This window comes from Pristiophorus japonicus, chromosome 1 (genome assembly GCF_044704955.1).
Source record: "Pristiophorus japonicus isolate sPriJap1 chromosome 1, sPriJap1.hap1, whole genome shotgun sequence".
In the NCBI taxonomy this organism is placed as follows: Eukaryota; Metazoa; Chordata; class Chondrichthyes; family Pristiophoridae; genus Pristiophorus; species Pristiophorus japonicus.
In genome coordinates this window covers 1,661,243-1,675,000 of record NC_091977.1, presented here as the reverse complement: position 1 = coordinate 1,675,000, position 13,758 = coordinate 1,661,243, and the positions used below count along the sequence as shown (strand labels likewise).

Here is a 13,758-nt window from a genome sequence, read left to right as displayed (position 1 = left end):
ACATTTTCTGGTATTGTGAGCAGAGACAGTGCCACCCTAGACCGAGCCTAACATCCACCGTTTGTGAGTCTGTGAACACGCAGTGTGCAGATATCTTGTGTTGGCAGTGTGCTCGGGTGTACAGTGTTTCTGTGTATTTGCAAAGTGGGTGAACAGTTGTCAGAGAGCTGTACATTTTCCCACCTTGATGCCCCATTAAACTTGCAGTGAAGTGCTGACAGCCTGTGTTGGAAGGTCAGATTGTAAAAGGAGGCAAAGTGTAAGCACAGTTACCATAGCAACCCTTGGGCGATTAGTGAATGTCTTCCTCCTCGGATCACGAAGCAGTGTGTAAGATGGGGGAGAGGAGGGAGCAGAGGAGCCACAGGCTGCCTAGATTTTGGTCAAAACGTTCCATTAACTCATTGCACAACAACAATAACACAACAACTTGTATTTATAGAGCGCCTTTAACGTAGTGAAACATCCCAAGGTGCTTCATAGGAATATTATGAGACAAATATTTGACACCGAGCTGCATAAGTAGAAATCACGGCAGGGGACCAAAAGCTTGGTCAGAGGTATGTTTTAAGAAGTGTTTTGAAGGAGGAAAGAGAGCTAGAGAGGCGGGGAGGTTTAGGCAGGGAGTTCCAGAGCTTGGGGTCTAGACAACAGAAGGCATGGCCACCAATGGTGGAGCGATTCTAATCAGGGCTGTTCAAGAGGGCAGAAATAGAGGAGCGCAGACATCTCGGGGGATGGGGGGCGGGTGGTGAGGGGCTGGAGGAGATTACAGAGATCGGGAGGGGCGAGACCATGGAGGGATTTGAAAACAAGGATGACAATTTTGAAACCGAGATGTTGCTTAACTGGGAGCCAATGTAGGTCAGCGAGCACAGAGGGTGATGGGTGAGTGGGACTTGGTGCGAGTTAGGACACGGACAGTCGAGTTTAGGATCATCTCTAGTTTACGTAGGGTAGAATGTGAGAGGCCAGCCAAGAGTGCTTTGGAATAGTGAAGTCTAGAGGCAACAAAGGCAAGGATGAGGGTTTCAGCAGTGGTTATCATGGCCAACAGTGGAGGCTGTGGGAAGGGAGGTCTGAAGAGGTAGTACAGTATGTGGTAGAGGAGGAGAGTTTGCAGGGGTCCAGCATGAACCTGGAGTGTTGGGGATATTTGGTCACAGGGCGATGCCATGAAAAGGTCCAGAATGTGCTGCCAACCCTCTGGAGGGTAAGAAAGCCCACCTAAAGTTCTGGAGTTTTTCTCTGCCCTGGTACATAGATAGACTAGATACCTGTGGAAAAGCAAAAACATAGATGAGGTTGAAAAAAGCAGCTGGTTGTTTCCGAATATAATGTTCCTTCCTTTTCCTAATCTACATGTTGCGTCTCGGTGACATCATGCACGGGGTCACTGCCCGTGTGTTGAGGACACCCAGCTCTCCCACTCCACTATTTCCCCTGACTGCCGTGACTACCTTTGATCTTCAGCCTTCAGCCAGAGTCTGGAAATACCACAAAACTTTCCTCCTCTTCATTTCTCCGCGCTGCTTTAAAAACATTCTCCTATTTTTTTTAATATTGAGTCTCATCTCCTAATTTTCATATCGAGGTTGGATGAAACCCTCCGAGATCTCTGCTCTCCTACAATGTTGGCATTTTGTGCAAGCCTGATTTTCATTGCTTCACAATCGGCGGGTGTGACTTCAGCTGCCTATGCCCTGAGCTCTGGAATTCCCTCTCTGTCATGTATGTACTTTTGGGCTCACTAGCCACTAGATGGCGTCACTGTTGGAGGCCATTGGGCTGCATGCGCGTGTGTGCAGCCCAAGTATAAAAGGCCAGCCATTTTGTATATGAGTCACTTTGGCCTTAATAAAGCAGAGCCAAGGTCATACCTCTTGGAGTTACACAGTACTCAGTCTAACAGTTATTGCATACACAACACTCTCTAAGGCCAGAATTTCTATCAGGAGGTTGGGTGGGAGAGGGGGGTGCTAGAAGCTGATGACTTAATGGTTTTCCTTGCATGCAGTGTTGCTATGTGGCTATTTAGATGCTCAGTTCAGTCGATTCTCCCCTTAAATGTTTGGGAACATTTTTCTTTTGGTATCCCATCTCTTGCACCATATCGTGTGGAAAATGCTAGAATCTATTATTAAGGACGTGGTAACGCCATTTAGAAAATAATAATAGGAGTGGGCAGATTCAACAAGGATTTATGAAAAGGAAATCATATTTGACAAATCTGTTGGAATTCTTTGAGGTTGTAACCAGTAGAATAGATAAGGGCGGACCAGTGGATGTGGTATATTTGGATTTTCAGAAGGCATTTGATAAGGTGCCACACAAGCGGTTATTAAACAAAATTAGGGTTCATAGGACTGGGGGTCATTTTTTAAATTCCTGGGATGTGGACGTCGCTGGCAAGGCCGGCATTTATTGCCCATCCCCAATTGCCCTTGAGAAGGTGGTGGTGAGCCGCCTTCTTGAACCGCTGCAGTCTGTGTGGTGAAGGTACTCCCACAGTGCTGTTAGGGAGGGAGTTCCAGGATTGTGACACAGCGATGATGAAGGAACGGCCGATATATTTCCAAGTCAGGATGGTGCGTGACTCGGAGGGAAACTTGGAGGTGTAGGAATAAACGGGTCATTTTCGGGTTGGCAGGCAGTAACTAGTGGGGTGCTGCAAGGATCAGTGCTTGGGCCCCAGTTATTCACAATCCATGTCAATGATTTGGATGAGGGGACAAAATGTAATTTATCTAAGTTTGCTGATGATACAAAGCTCGGTGGGAATCTAAGTTGTGAGGAGGATACAAAGAGGCTTCAAGGGGATATAGAAGGCTGGGCAAGAACATGGCAAATGGAATATAATGTGGAGAAATGTGAAGTTATCCACTTTGGTAGGAAAAATAAAAAAGCAGAGTATTTTTTAAATGGTGTGAGATTGGGAAATGTTGGTGCTCTTGTTCACGAATCACTGAAAGTTAATATGCAAGTACAGCAAGCAATTAAGAAAGCAAATGGTATGTTGGCCTTTATTATATAAGGATTTGGGTATAAGACTAAAGACATCTTACTGCAATTATATCGGGTCCTGGTGAGACCACACCTGGAGTATTGTGCACAGTTTTGATCTTTTTACCGAAGGAAGGATATACTTGCTGTAGAGGGAGTGCAACGAAGGTTCACCAGACTGATCCCTGGGATGGGGGGATTGTCCTATGAGGAGACCTTGAATAAACTAGGCCTATATTCTCTAGAGTTTAGAAGAATGAGAGGGGATCTCATTGAAACATATACAATTCTAACAGGGCTTGACAGGGTAGATGCAGGTAGGATGTTTCCCAGGCTGGAGAGTCTAGAACCAGGGGTCACAGTCTCAGAATAAGGGGTCGGTCATTTAGGACTGAGCTGAGGAGAAATATCTTCACTCAGAGGGTGGTGAATCTTTGGAATTCTCTACCCCAGAGGGCTGTGGAGGCTCAGTCGCTGAGTATATTCAAGGCAGTGATCGATCGATTGTTGGATATTAAGGAAATGAAGGGATATGGGGACAGTGCAGCAAAGTGGAGTTGAGGCATGATCGACTCTCGAGGGACTGAATGGCCTACTCCTGCTCCTAAACCTTATGTTCTAGGATCTACCTGAGACAGTGTGGACAGGTCTCTACCAAAGGTGCCCTCCAACCTGCCACAGGGAGGTGCATGAGGTGAGTTGTTGCCGCTGCATTTTTTCATCCTCCCTGGGGAATGCTCATCCACACTTTTCCCACCTTCTGAAACTTGGACTGAGATTGTATGTTTGGGTTGTGACACATCGTGGTCACAATCTCATTCCATGGTCGTGTCTTGCTGCTCTAATATACATTGTCAGGCCATACCTGAGGGAGCACTGTCATGGATTAATTACTGCTCAAAATTATAGCCAGGAAGATATTGTACAAATTTTCTGTCAAAATTATCTGTCTGTTTCTCCTCTTTCCTCTTCACCTCCCATGTTGGGGTAGATCTTCATAGAATCATAGAAATTTACAGCACGGAAGGAGGCCATTCGGCCCATCGTGTCCGCGCCGGCTGACCAAGAGCTACCCAGCCTAATCCCACTTTCCAGCTCTTGGTCCGTAGCCCTGAAGGTTACGGCACTTCAAGTGCATGCCCAAGTACTTTTTAAATGTGGTGAGGGTTTCTGCCTCTACCACCCTTTCAGACAGTGAGTTCCAGACCCCACCACCCTCTGGGTGATAACATTTCCCCTCAAATCCCCTCGAAACCAATTACTTTAAATCTATGCCCCCTGGTTGTTGACCCCTCTGCTAAGGGGAATAGATTTTTCCTATGCACTCTATCTAAGACCCTCATAAGTTTATACATCTCAATCAGGTCTCCCCTCAGCCTCCTCTGTTCTAAAGAAAACAGACCCGGCCTATACAATCTTTCCTCATAGCTAACATTCTCCAGTCTAGGAATCAGCCTCGTAAATCTCCTCTGTACCCTCTCTGTGGCAATCACATCTTTCCTGTAATGTGGTAACCAGAAATGCACATAGCACTCCAGCTGTGTCCAAACTAGTGTTTTATACAGTTCAAGCATAACCCCTCTGCTCTTATATTCTATGCCTTGGCTAATAAAGGCAAGTATTCTGTATGACTGTCCCTGATTAATCTATGTCTTTCTCAATGAAGATTTATTCTGTCCCTCAGTATTTTCTCCAACAATGTTCCCACCACCGAGGTTAGGCTGACTGGCCTGTAATTACTCGGTCTATCCCTTTCTCCCTTTTAAATAAGGGTGCCACATTAGCAGTCCTCCAGTCCTCTGGCACCTCACCTGTGGCCAGAGAGGATTGGAAAATGATAGTCAGAGCCTCTGCTGTTTCTCTTAACAGCCTGGGATACATTTCATCTGGGCCTGGGGAGTTATCCACTTTCAAAGCTGCTAAACCCCTTAATACTTCCTCTCTCACGATGTTTATTCCATCTAATATTTCACACTCCTCCTCTCCGATTGCAATGTCTGCATCGCCCCTCTCTTTAGTGAAAACAGATGCAAAATATTAATTAAGAACCAAACCCAGGTCTTCCGCCTCCACACACAGATTACCCTCATGGTTCCTAATAGGCCCTCCCCTTTCTTTAGTTATCCCCTTACTCTTAATGTATTTATAAAACATCTTTGGATTTTCCTTGATTTTACTTGTCAAAATGTTTTCAAGGTCTCTCTTGGCTTTCCTAATTTCCTTTTTAATGTCACCCCTGCACTTCTTATGCTCCTCGATGGTTTCTGCAGTATAGAGCCCTCGGTATCTGTCATAAGCCTCCCTTTTATTCTTTATCCTACCCTGTATGGCCCATGACATTCAGGGGGCTCTAGTTTTGTTAGCCCCACCCTTTTTCTTTAAGGGAACATACTTGCTCTGAACCCTCAGGATCTCCTCCTTGAATGCCTCCCACTGCTCTGTCACTGATTTACCTCCCAGGAGCTGTTTCCAGTCCACTGTGGCTAAATCACCTCTCAGCTCAGTAAAATTGGCTTTCCTCCAATTAAGAACTTTTATTCCTGGTCTATCTTTGTCCTTTTCCATAACTACCCTAAATTTAACTTAATTATGATCACTAGCACCAACATGCTCTCCCACTGATACCCCTTCCAGCTGCAAAAGCAGAAGGCATTTGACAAGGTGCCACATAAAAGGTTACTACACAAGATAAAAATTCACGGGTTTGGGGGTAATATATTAACATGGATAGAGGATTGGCTAACAACAGAAAACAGAGAGTTGGGATAAATGGTTCATTCTCTGATTGGCAATCAGTAACTAGTGGGGTGCCGCAGGGATCAGTGCTGGGACCCCAACTATTTACAATTGATATTAACGACTTGGAAGAATGGACCGAGTGTACTGTTGCCAAGTTTGCTGACGATACAAAGATGGGAGGAAAAGCAATGTGTGAGGAGGACACAAAAAATCTGCAAAAGGACATAGACAGGCTAAGTGAGTGGACAAAAATTTGGCAGATGGAGTATAATGTTGGCAAGTGTGAGGTCATGCACTTTGGCAGAAAAAAATCAAAGAGCAAGTTATTATTTAAATGGAGAAAGATTACAAAGTGCTGCAGTACAGCAGGACCTGGGGGTACTTGTGTATGAAACACAAAAGGATAGTATGCAGGTACAGCAAGTGATCAGGAAGGCCAATGGTATCTTGGCCTTTATTGCAAAGGGGATGGAGTGTAAGAGTGTAAGAGCAGGGAAGTCTTGCTAAAGCTATACAGGGTATTGGTGAGGCCACACCTGGAATACTGCGTGCAGTTTTGGTTTCCATATTTAGGAAAGGATATACTTGCTTTGGAGGCAGTTCAGAGAAGGTTCACTAGGTTGATTCCAGGGATGAGGGGGTTGACTTATGAGGAAAAGTTGAGTAGGTTGGGCCTCTACTCATTGGAATTCAGAAGAATGAGAGGTGATCTTATTGAAACGTATAAGATGATGAGGTGGCTTGATAAGGTGGATGCAGAGAGGATGTTTCCACTGATAGGGGAGACTAGAACTTGGGGGCATAATCTTAGAATAAGAGGCCGCCCATTTAAAACTGAGATGAGGAGGAATTTCTTCTCTCAGAGGGTTGTAAATCTCTGGAATTCACTGCCTCAGAGAGCTGTGGAAGCTGGGACATTGAATAAGGGGTTTTGGGGAGCGGGCTGGGAAGTGGACCTGAGTCCATGATCGGATCAGCCATGATTGTATTAAATGGCGGAGCAGGCTCGAGGGGCCGTATGGCCTACTCCTGCTCCTATTCCTTATGTTCCTATTATTCCCTAGAACAAATCCAGAACTGCCCCCTCCCTTGTTGGGCTTGCGACATACTGGCGAAGTATGTTCTCCTGAATGCATTTTAGGAATCCCGAACCCTCCATACCTATCACATTACATCTATCCCAGCTAATATTAGGGTAGTTGAAATCCCCTTCGATTACAGCCCTATAGTTTTTGCACTTCTCAGAAATTTGCCGACATATTTGCTTTTCTATCTCCCTCTGACTACTTGGGGATCGATAGTATACACCCAGCAGTGTGATCGCTTCTTTTTTGTTCTTCATTTCAACCCATATGGCCTCATTTAATGATCCCTCTGACATATCATCCCCCTCACAGCTGTAATTGTTTCTTTAATCAATACTGTGACCCTCCCTCCTTTTCCCCTCTCTATCCCGTCTGGAAACCCTGTAACTGGGAATGTTGAGCTGCCATACCTGCCCTTCTTTCAGCCATGTCTCAGTAATAGCGATAATGTCGGACTCCCAAGTGTCTATCTGTGCTGTCAGCTCACCTGCCTTATTCCCCAGACTCCTTGCATTGAAGTATATACCATGTAGCACGGCCAAACTCCATTGTTGTCTATTTTCTCTTCGTTTCCAGGAATGAAACCGAGGGCCCTCTGCTCTGTATGGTTCAATGGTGAATCAGGCAGTAGGTTTATCCACTGGGTCATTGGGGCAGCCTATTTTTGTTTAAGAAGTTAATCTATAAACTAAACGTGAAATCTATGCTTATTCTTCTGCCAGATGATTACACTTTTAAACACACCAATGTGGTTATTTTCGGGAGTCTGGCTCTTCTCCTCGTCATTGTCCTGACAGTGGTGCTGTGTCTGAGAAAACGCAAGGTTGCAGGTAAGATCTGGAAATTGCTGCAAACTATTTCAGGTTTCATACATGTGATAAAATGTGAATGTGGCACATGATTCCAAAAATTAGGAATGACAATTATATCCTTGTTTGAAATTGATAATTTAATCCATTAGGATTAGATTAACCAATGTGTTTGCATTTCTATGTGTCAAATATTCTCGGGAGGCAATAGTTCCTGAACTGGCCAGAATGATAGGAGTTCAAGACTGGGTTATCCAACTGGTCACAGATAAATAACAACAACAACTTGCATTAATATAGTGCCTTTAATGTATTAAAATCTCAAAAGGCACTTCACAGAAGCAGTATAAAATAAAATTTGATACTAAGCCTGTTGTGGAGTGTTACAAAGATACTCAACACAAGTCTGTTTTGGAGAAAAGAATTGTTTATTATAAAGTACTCGATCAAGGAAGAGACAGCTTCTACACGAGTTTAGTAACTCGGTGACCCAAATCAGCCGTTCTCTTCGAACAATCATCGGGTTACTGTTTTTATACAGTCAAAATACTTTCCATTTGTTGTTTCCCTGCCGCATCACAAAGTTTCGACTAACTACTATGATTACAAATATTAATTGGGTAATACAATTATATTGACAGCAAGCTTCATTACCTCCCCTGTGCGCCTTTTATCTGATCAGTTACGTGCTACATCATTACTTTTCTACGGTTAAGCAATTCCTGTGAAAGTACTTTTTCCAAGACCTATTTGTCCTTGGCCTTAATAAACAGACAAAGCTGGGGTGTTTATCGATATCTCGTGTAATTCTGTCTATGCTAGGACATCTGCCAAATACTCCCTTCTCGAGAGTTATACGTTCTGGTCCCACGCTCAATTTAAGCTTAGCCACAAACTTTTTAGAAATACTAAATGATTTTTAATTCCTTCAGATCCACACAAGGAGATATTGGGATAGATGACAAGAAGCTCAGTCAAAGAGGTCGGTTTTAAGGAGCATCTTAACTAAAGATAGGCAGTTGGCACGGCGGAGAGGTTTGAGGAGGAAGTGCCAATGCTTAAGGTCTGGGCACGGCGCCATGATGCAGAGATGATCATTGGGGATACGCAAGCGGCCAGAATTGGAGGAGTGCAGAGATCTCGGAGGTTGTAGGGCTGGGGGAGTTTACCGATGTAGAGGGGGCGAGGCCATGGAGGGATTTGCAAACAAGGATGAGAACTTTAAAATCAAGGCATTGCCAGACTGGACATTGTATCGGTTACAAGATTTGACGGGTATTCTGGATATTTTCTGTTATCTTTGAAACCAGGGGAAACATAATTTGGGATATTTAGTAAGTTGGTTGGATTTCACAATAGGACCATCTGCACACGGTCTGCCGGAGGAATGGGTTTAATGGGCTGAATGGTCCTCATATTATCTTTGGCACTTATTTTGGTTATATCTGGTAATGAAAAGATTTGTATGGCACTGGAATAAACCAATATATTATAATATTCTCTCTAGCTCTGTTCATTTTCTGAAGTTTATCCAGGAGATGTAGAATGTTGCCTTGAATAATGTTGATTATGTCCTCGAGTTTTTCATGAAATGTGTGGATGGGCACATTTGTAGAGAAGAAGATTGGGCCCAACAGTGAGGCTCCAGGTTCACACATGACGGCCGGTTGCTCAGTTGAACAGGTCCCCTGGTGAGAAAGTGGAAGCACACAGGGGTCGAGATTGGTTATGGCCGTTTTTGGAGCGGTGTCACCGCCTGAGTGCTGATTTTAGTGCCGGACGTTAGGCGCAGCCTCAGAGTCCTCAGTTCAGTTTTTACACCCAAGGATGAGAGAGCAGCACCAACAAGTGGCGTTGTACACTGATCCTCGAACAGGAGCTCAGCAGGCCGACTGAATCTCTCATCGGGAGGCTGCCGACATGCTAGAGAAAAAAGGGAAGAAAAAATCACTCACACTTCTACGATCCACACACACACACTTTGTCACTCTTAAAACTAATGAAAACACGCAGAAACGAATAAAGATTCTGCCCGAGATCCACTCGTTTATGACCACCTTTTCCTGGCTGTACAGCCGCCTCCTGTTACACCAGCCGTACAAAGCAAATCTCGCGACAGAGGCGACAGAGGGATTGTACGCTGGATGATGTCACCTCGGGGGTGATGTTGGCTGGTGCAGCGTTGCCTCTGGCACCTCTGTCAAAGAGCCGACTGAATTTAGGATGCAGCGTCAATGCCGCTTACTGTCGAAGGAAGTCCTTTGCCACCCGTTAGTCACCTAACACCGGGTGTTAACAGGCAGCGTTATCAAGCAAGTTTCACCCTGTTGTGTTCATACTCCGTTTGTTTGTTACACGAACCCTCACTAGGCAGGCATTAGGACCCTGCAGGAGATATTCACATACTGCTGTAAACATGCTGGTTCATGCTGGTTTGGGGACAACCATTTTGGGAGTTGCTTTAAAGGGCACAGTTAAGTTACATTACTCCTGTTTCAGTTAGTCTGTTATTTATGTACACAACATAGTTTGGTGACGAGGGTGTGTTATGTATCTGGACTTGTATATATTCTGTACAGCCACCAGAGGGCTCATTCCCCAGAGTCCCAAGGGATCTGATAATCCCTTAGGAGCACAGGTATTTAAGAGTGCTTCACAGGTTGGAGAGGCACTCTCGAGACCTGCAATAAAAGACTAAGGTCACACTTTACTTTGAGTCTGTTCAGTCTGACTCTTTCTCCATACACCACAACTGGCGACAAGATACAGATAGTGAACCCAAAGATGCAGAGAACAGTGGGCATCCTAGAGAAATTCTCAGAGGGAGATGATTGGGAAACTTTTGTGGAGCGACTCGACCAATACTTCGTGGCCAACGAGCTAGATGGGGAAGAGAGCGCTGCCAAACGAAGGGCGATTCTCCTCACCGTCTGTGGGGCACCAACGTATGGCCTCATGAAGAATCTGCTCACTCCAGCAAAACCTGTGGAAAAATCATACGATGATTTGTGCACACTGGTCCGAGAGCATTTGAACTCGAAGGAAAGTGTTCTGATGGCGAGGTACCGGTTCCACACCTACAAAAGGTCTGAAGGCCAGGAGGCAGAGGAGGCCAGAAAGTTATGTCGCTGAGCTAAGATGTCTTGCAGGACACTGCAAATTTGAAGGACATTTGGAGCACATGCCCAGAGACTTTTTCTTACTTGGCATTGGCCACGAAATCATACTTCACAAACTTCTGACTGTAGAGACCCCAACCTTGAGTAAGGCCATAGCGATAGCCCAGGCGTTCATTGCCACCAGTGACAATACGAAGCAAATCTCTCAGCACGCAAGTGCTGCTCCAAGTACTGTGAACAAAGTGATGTTGTTTTCGAATTGTAACGGACAGGGCAGGTCACACATACCTGCAGCTACACGTCCACAGATGTCTCAGAGTCCACCATCAAGGGTGATGAATGCAAGGCCATTAACTCCTTGTTGGCGCTGCGGGGGTGATCATTGTTTTCATTCATGCTGATTCAAAGGATACATTTGCAAGGGCTGTGGAACAATGGGACACCTCTAACGAGTGTGCAGGCGAGCTGCTCGGCCTGCTAAACCTGCAAACCACCACGTTGCAGAGGAGGACAGATCCACGGAGGATCACGACGAAACAGAACCTCTGATAGAGGAGGCAGAGGTACATGGGGTGCACACATTCACCACGAATTGTCCCCCGATAATGCTGAATGTTGAACTAAATGGACTCCCGGTGTCAATGGAGCTGGACAGAGGCGCGAGCCAGTCCATCATGGGCAAAAAGACTTTTGGAAGGTTGTGGTGCAACAAGGCCTCAAGGCAAGTCTTAATTCCAATTCGCACGAAACTAAGAACTTGCATGAAAGAACTGATACCTGTAATGGGCAGTGCTACCGTAAAGGTCTCCTACGATGGAGCGGTGCACAAGCTCCCACTCTGGGTGGTACCGGGCGATGGTCCCACGCTGCTCAGCAGGAGCTGGCTGGGAAAGATACGCTGGAACAGGGACGATGTCTGAGCGCTATCGCCCGCTGACGACACTTCCTGTGCACAGGTCTTAAACAAATTTCCTTCGCTGTTCGAACCAGGCATCGGGAAATTCCAAGGAGCAAAAGTGCAGATCCACCTAATTCCGGGGGCGCGACCCATCCATCACAAGGTGAGAGCAGTACCGTACATGATGAGAGAAAGGGTAGAGATCGAGCTAGACTGCCTGCAAAAAGAGGGCATCATCTCACCGATCGAGTTCAGCGAGTGGGCCAGTCCTATTGTCCCAGTCCTCAAGAGAGACGGCACCGTCAGAATCTGTGGCGATTACAAAGTTACTATCAATCATTTCTCCCTCCAGGACCAATACCCACGACCAAAAACCGACGACCTCTTTGCAACGCTGGCGGGAGAAAAGACGTTCACGAAGCTGGATCTGACTTCAGTCTACATGACGCAGGAACTGGAGGAATCATCGAAGGCCCTCACCTGCATCAATACGCACAAAGGTCTTTTTGTTTATAACAGATGCCCGTTTGGAATCCGATCAGCGGCGGCGATATTTCAGAGAAACATGGAAAGTTTACTGAAGTCAGTCCCGCACACCGTGGTCTTCCAGGATGACATCTTGGTCACAGGTCGGAACACAGTCGAGCATCTGCAGAACCTGGAGGAGGTTCTTATCGGCTCAACCACGTGGGACTCAGGTGAAGTGCGTTTTCCCGGCACCTGAAGTGGAGTTCTTGGGAAGGAGGATTGCAGTGGATGGCATCAGGCTCACCAATGCGAAGACGGAGACAATCGAGAACACACCGAGACCACAGAACGTGATGGAGCTGCAGTCGTTTCTGGGACTCCTGAACTACTTTGGTAACTTCTTAGCGTGTCTCAGCACACTGCTAGAACCACAACCTGTCTGACTACGAAAAGGGGGCGAATGGGATTGGGGCAAAAGCCAAAAAAATGCCTTTGTAAAAGCAAGAAAATTGTTATGCTCAAACAAATTGCTTGTGTTGTATGATCCATGTAAGCGTTTGGTACTAGCATGTGATGCGTCGTCATATGGTGTCGGGTGTGTATTGCAACAAGCTAATGATTTCGGGAAACTGCAACCGGTTGCTTATGCATCCAGGAGTCTGTCTAAGGCCAAGAGAGCCGATAGCATGATTAAAAAAGGAGCATTAGCGTGTGTCTATGGGGTAAAGAAAATGCATCAATACCTGTTTGGGCTAAAATTTGAATTGGAAACTGACCATAAGCCACTTATATCCCTGTTTTCCGAGAGCAAAGGGATAAATACCAACGCATTGGCCAGAGATGGGCTCTCATGTTGTCCACATAAAACTACACCATCTGCCACAGGCCAGGCACAGAAAACTGCGCCGATGCTCTCAGTAGGCTGCCATTGCCCACCACGGAGGTAGAAATGGCGCAGCCCGCAGATCTAGCCATGGTTTTGGAAGCATTTGAGTGTGAGCAATCACCCGTCACTGCCCAGCAGATCAAAACCTGGACAAGCCAGGACCCCTTATTATCCCTAGTCAAAAGCTGTGTGCCTCATGGGAGCTGGTCCAGTGTCCCAGTGGAATTGCAGGAAGAGATAAAGCCGTTCCAACGGCGCAAAGATGAAATGTCTATACAGGTAGACTGCCTTCTGTGGGGCAATCGAGTAGTGGTCCCCAAGAAGGGCAGAGACACCTTCATCAATGACCTCCACAGTACCCACTCAGGCATCGCAATGATGAAAGCGATAGCCAGATCCCACATGTGGTGGCCCGGCATCGATGCGGACTTAGAATCCTGCGTTCACAGATGTAATACACGCTCGCAGTTAAGCAATGTACCCAGCTAAGTTTATGGTCTTGGCCCTCCAAACCGTGATCAAGGGTACACGTCGACTATGCAGGCCCGTTTTTGGGTAAAATGTTCCTTGTGGTTGTAGACCATGAGTCCATTTGAGTCCAAGTGGATTGAATGTGAGATAATGCCGGCCAGCACGTCCACTACCACCACTGAAAGCCTGCGGGCCATGTTTGCCACCCATGGCTTACCTGATGTCCTGGTGAGCGACAATGGGCCATGTTTTACCAGTGCTAAGTTCAAAGAATTTATGA

General features: G+C 46.0%; 1 protein-coding gene across 1 annotated transcript in view; it reads left to right on the top strand.

The window, feature by feature from the left end:
* LOC139261923 (uncharacterized) overlaps positions 1 to 13,758 on the top strand; it is a 72,179-nt gene that overhangs the window by 38,612 nt on the left and 19,809 nt on the right. Inside the window, exon 6 of the mRNA XM_070877102.1 lies at positions 7,550 to 7,657. Within this exon, the coding sequence (XP_070733203.1) occupies positions 7,550 to 7,657 (108 nt within the window). The remainder of the gene's footprint in view (positions 1 to 7,549; positions 7,658 to 13,758) is intronic.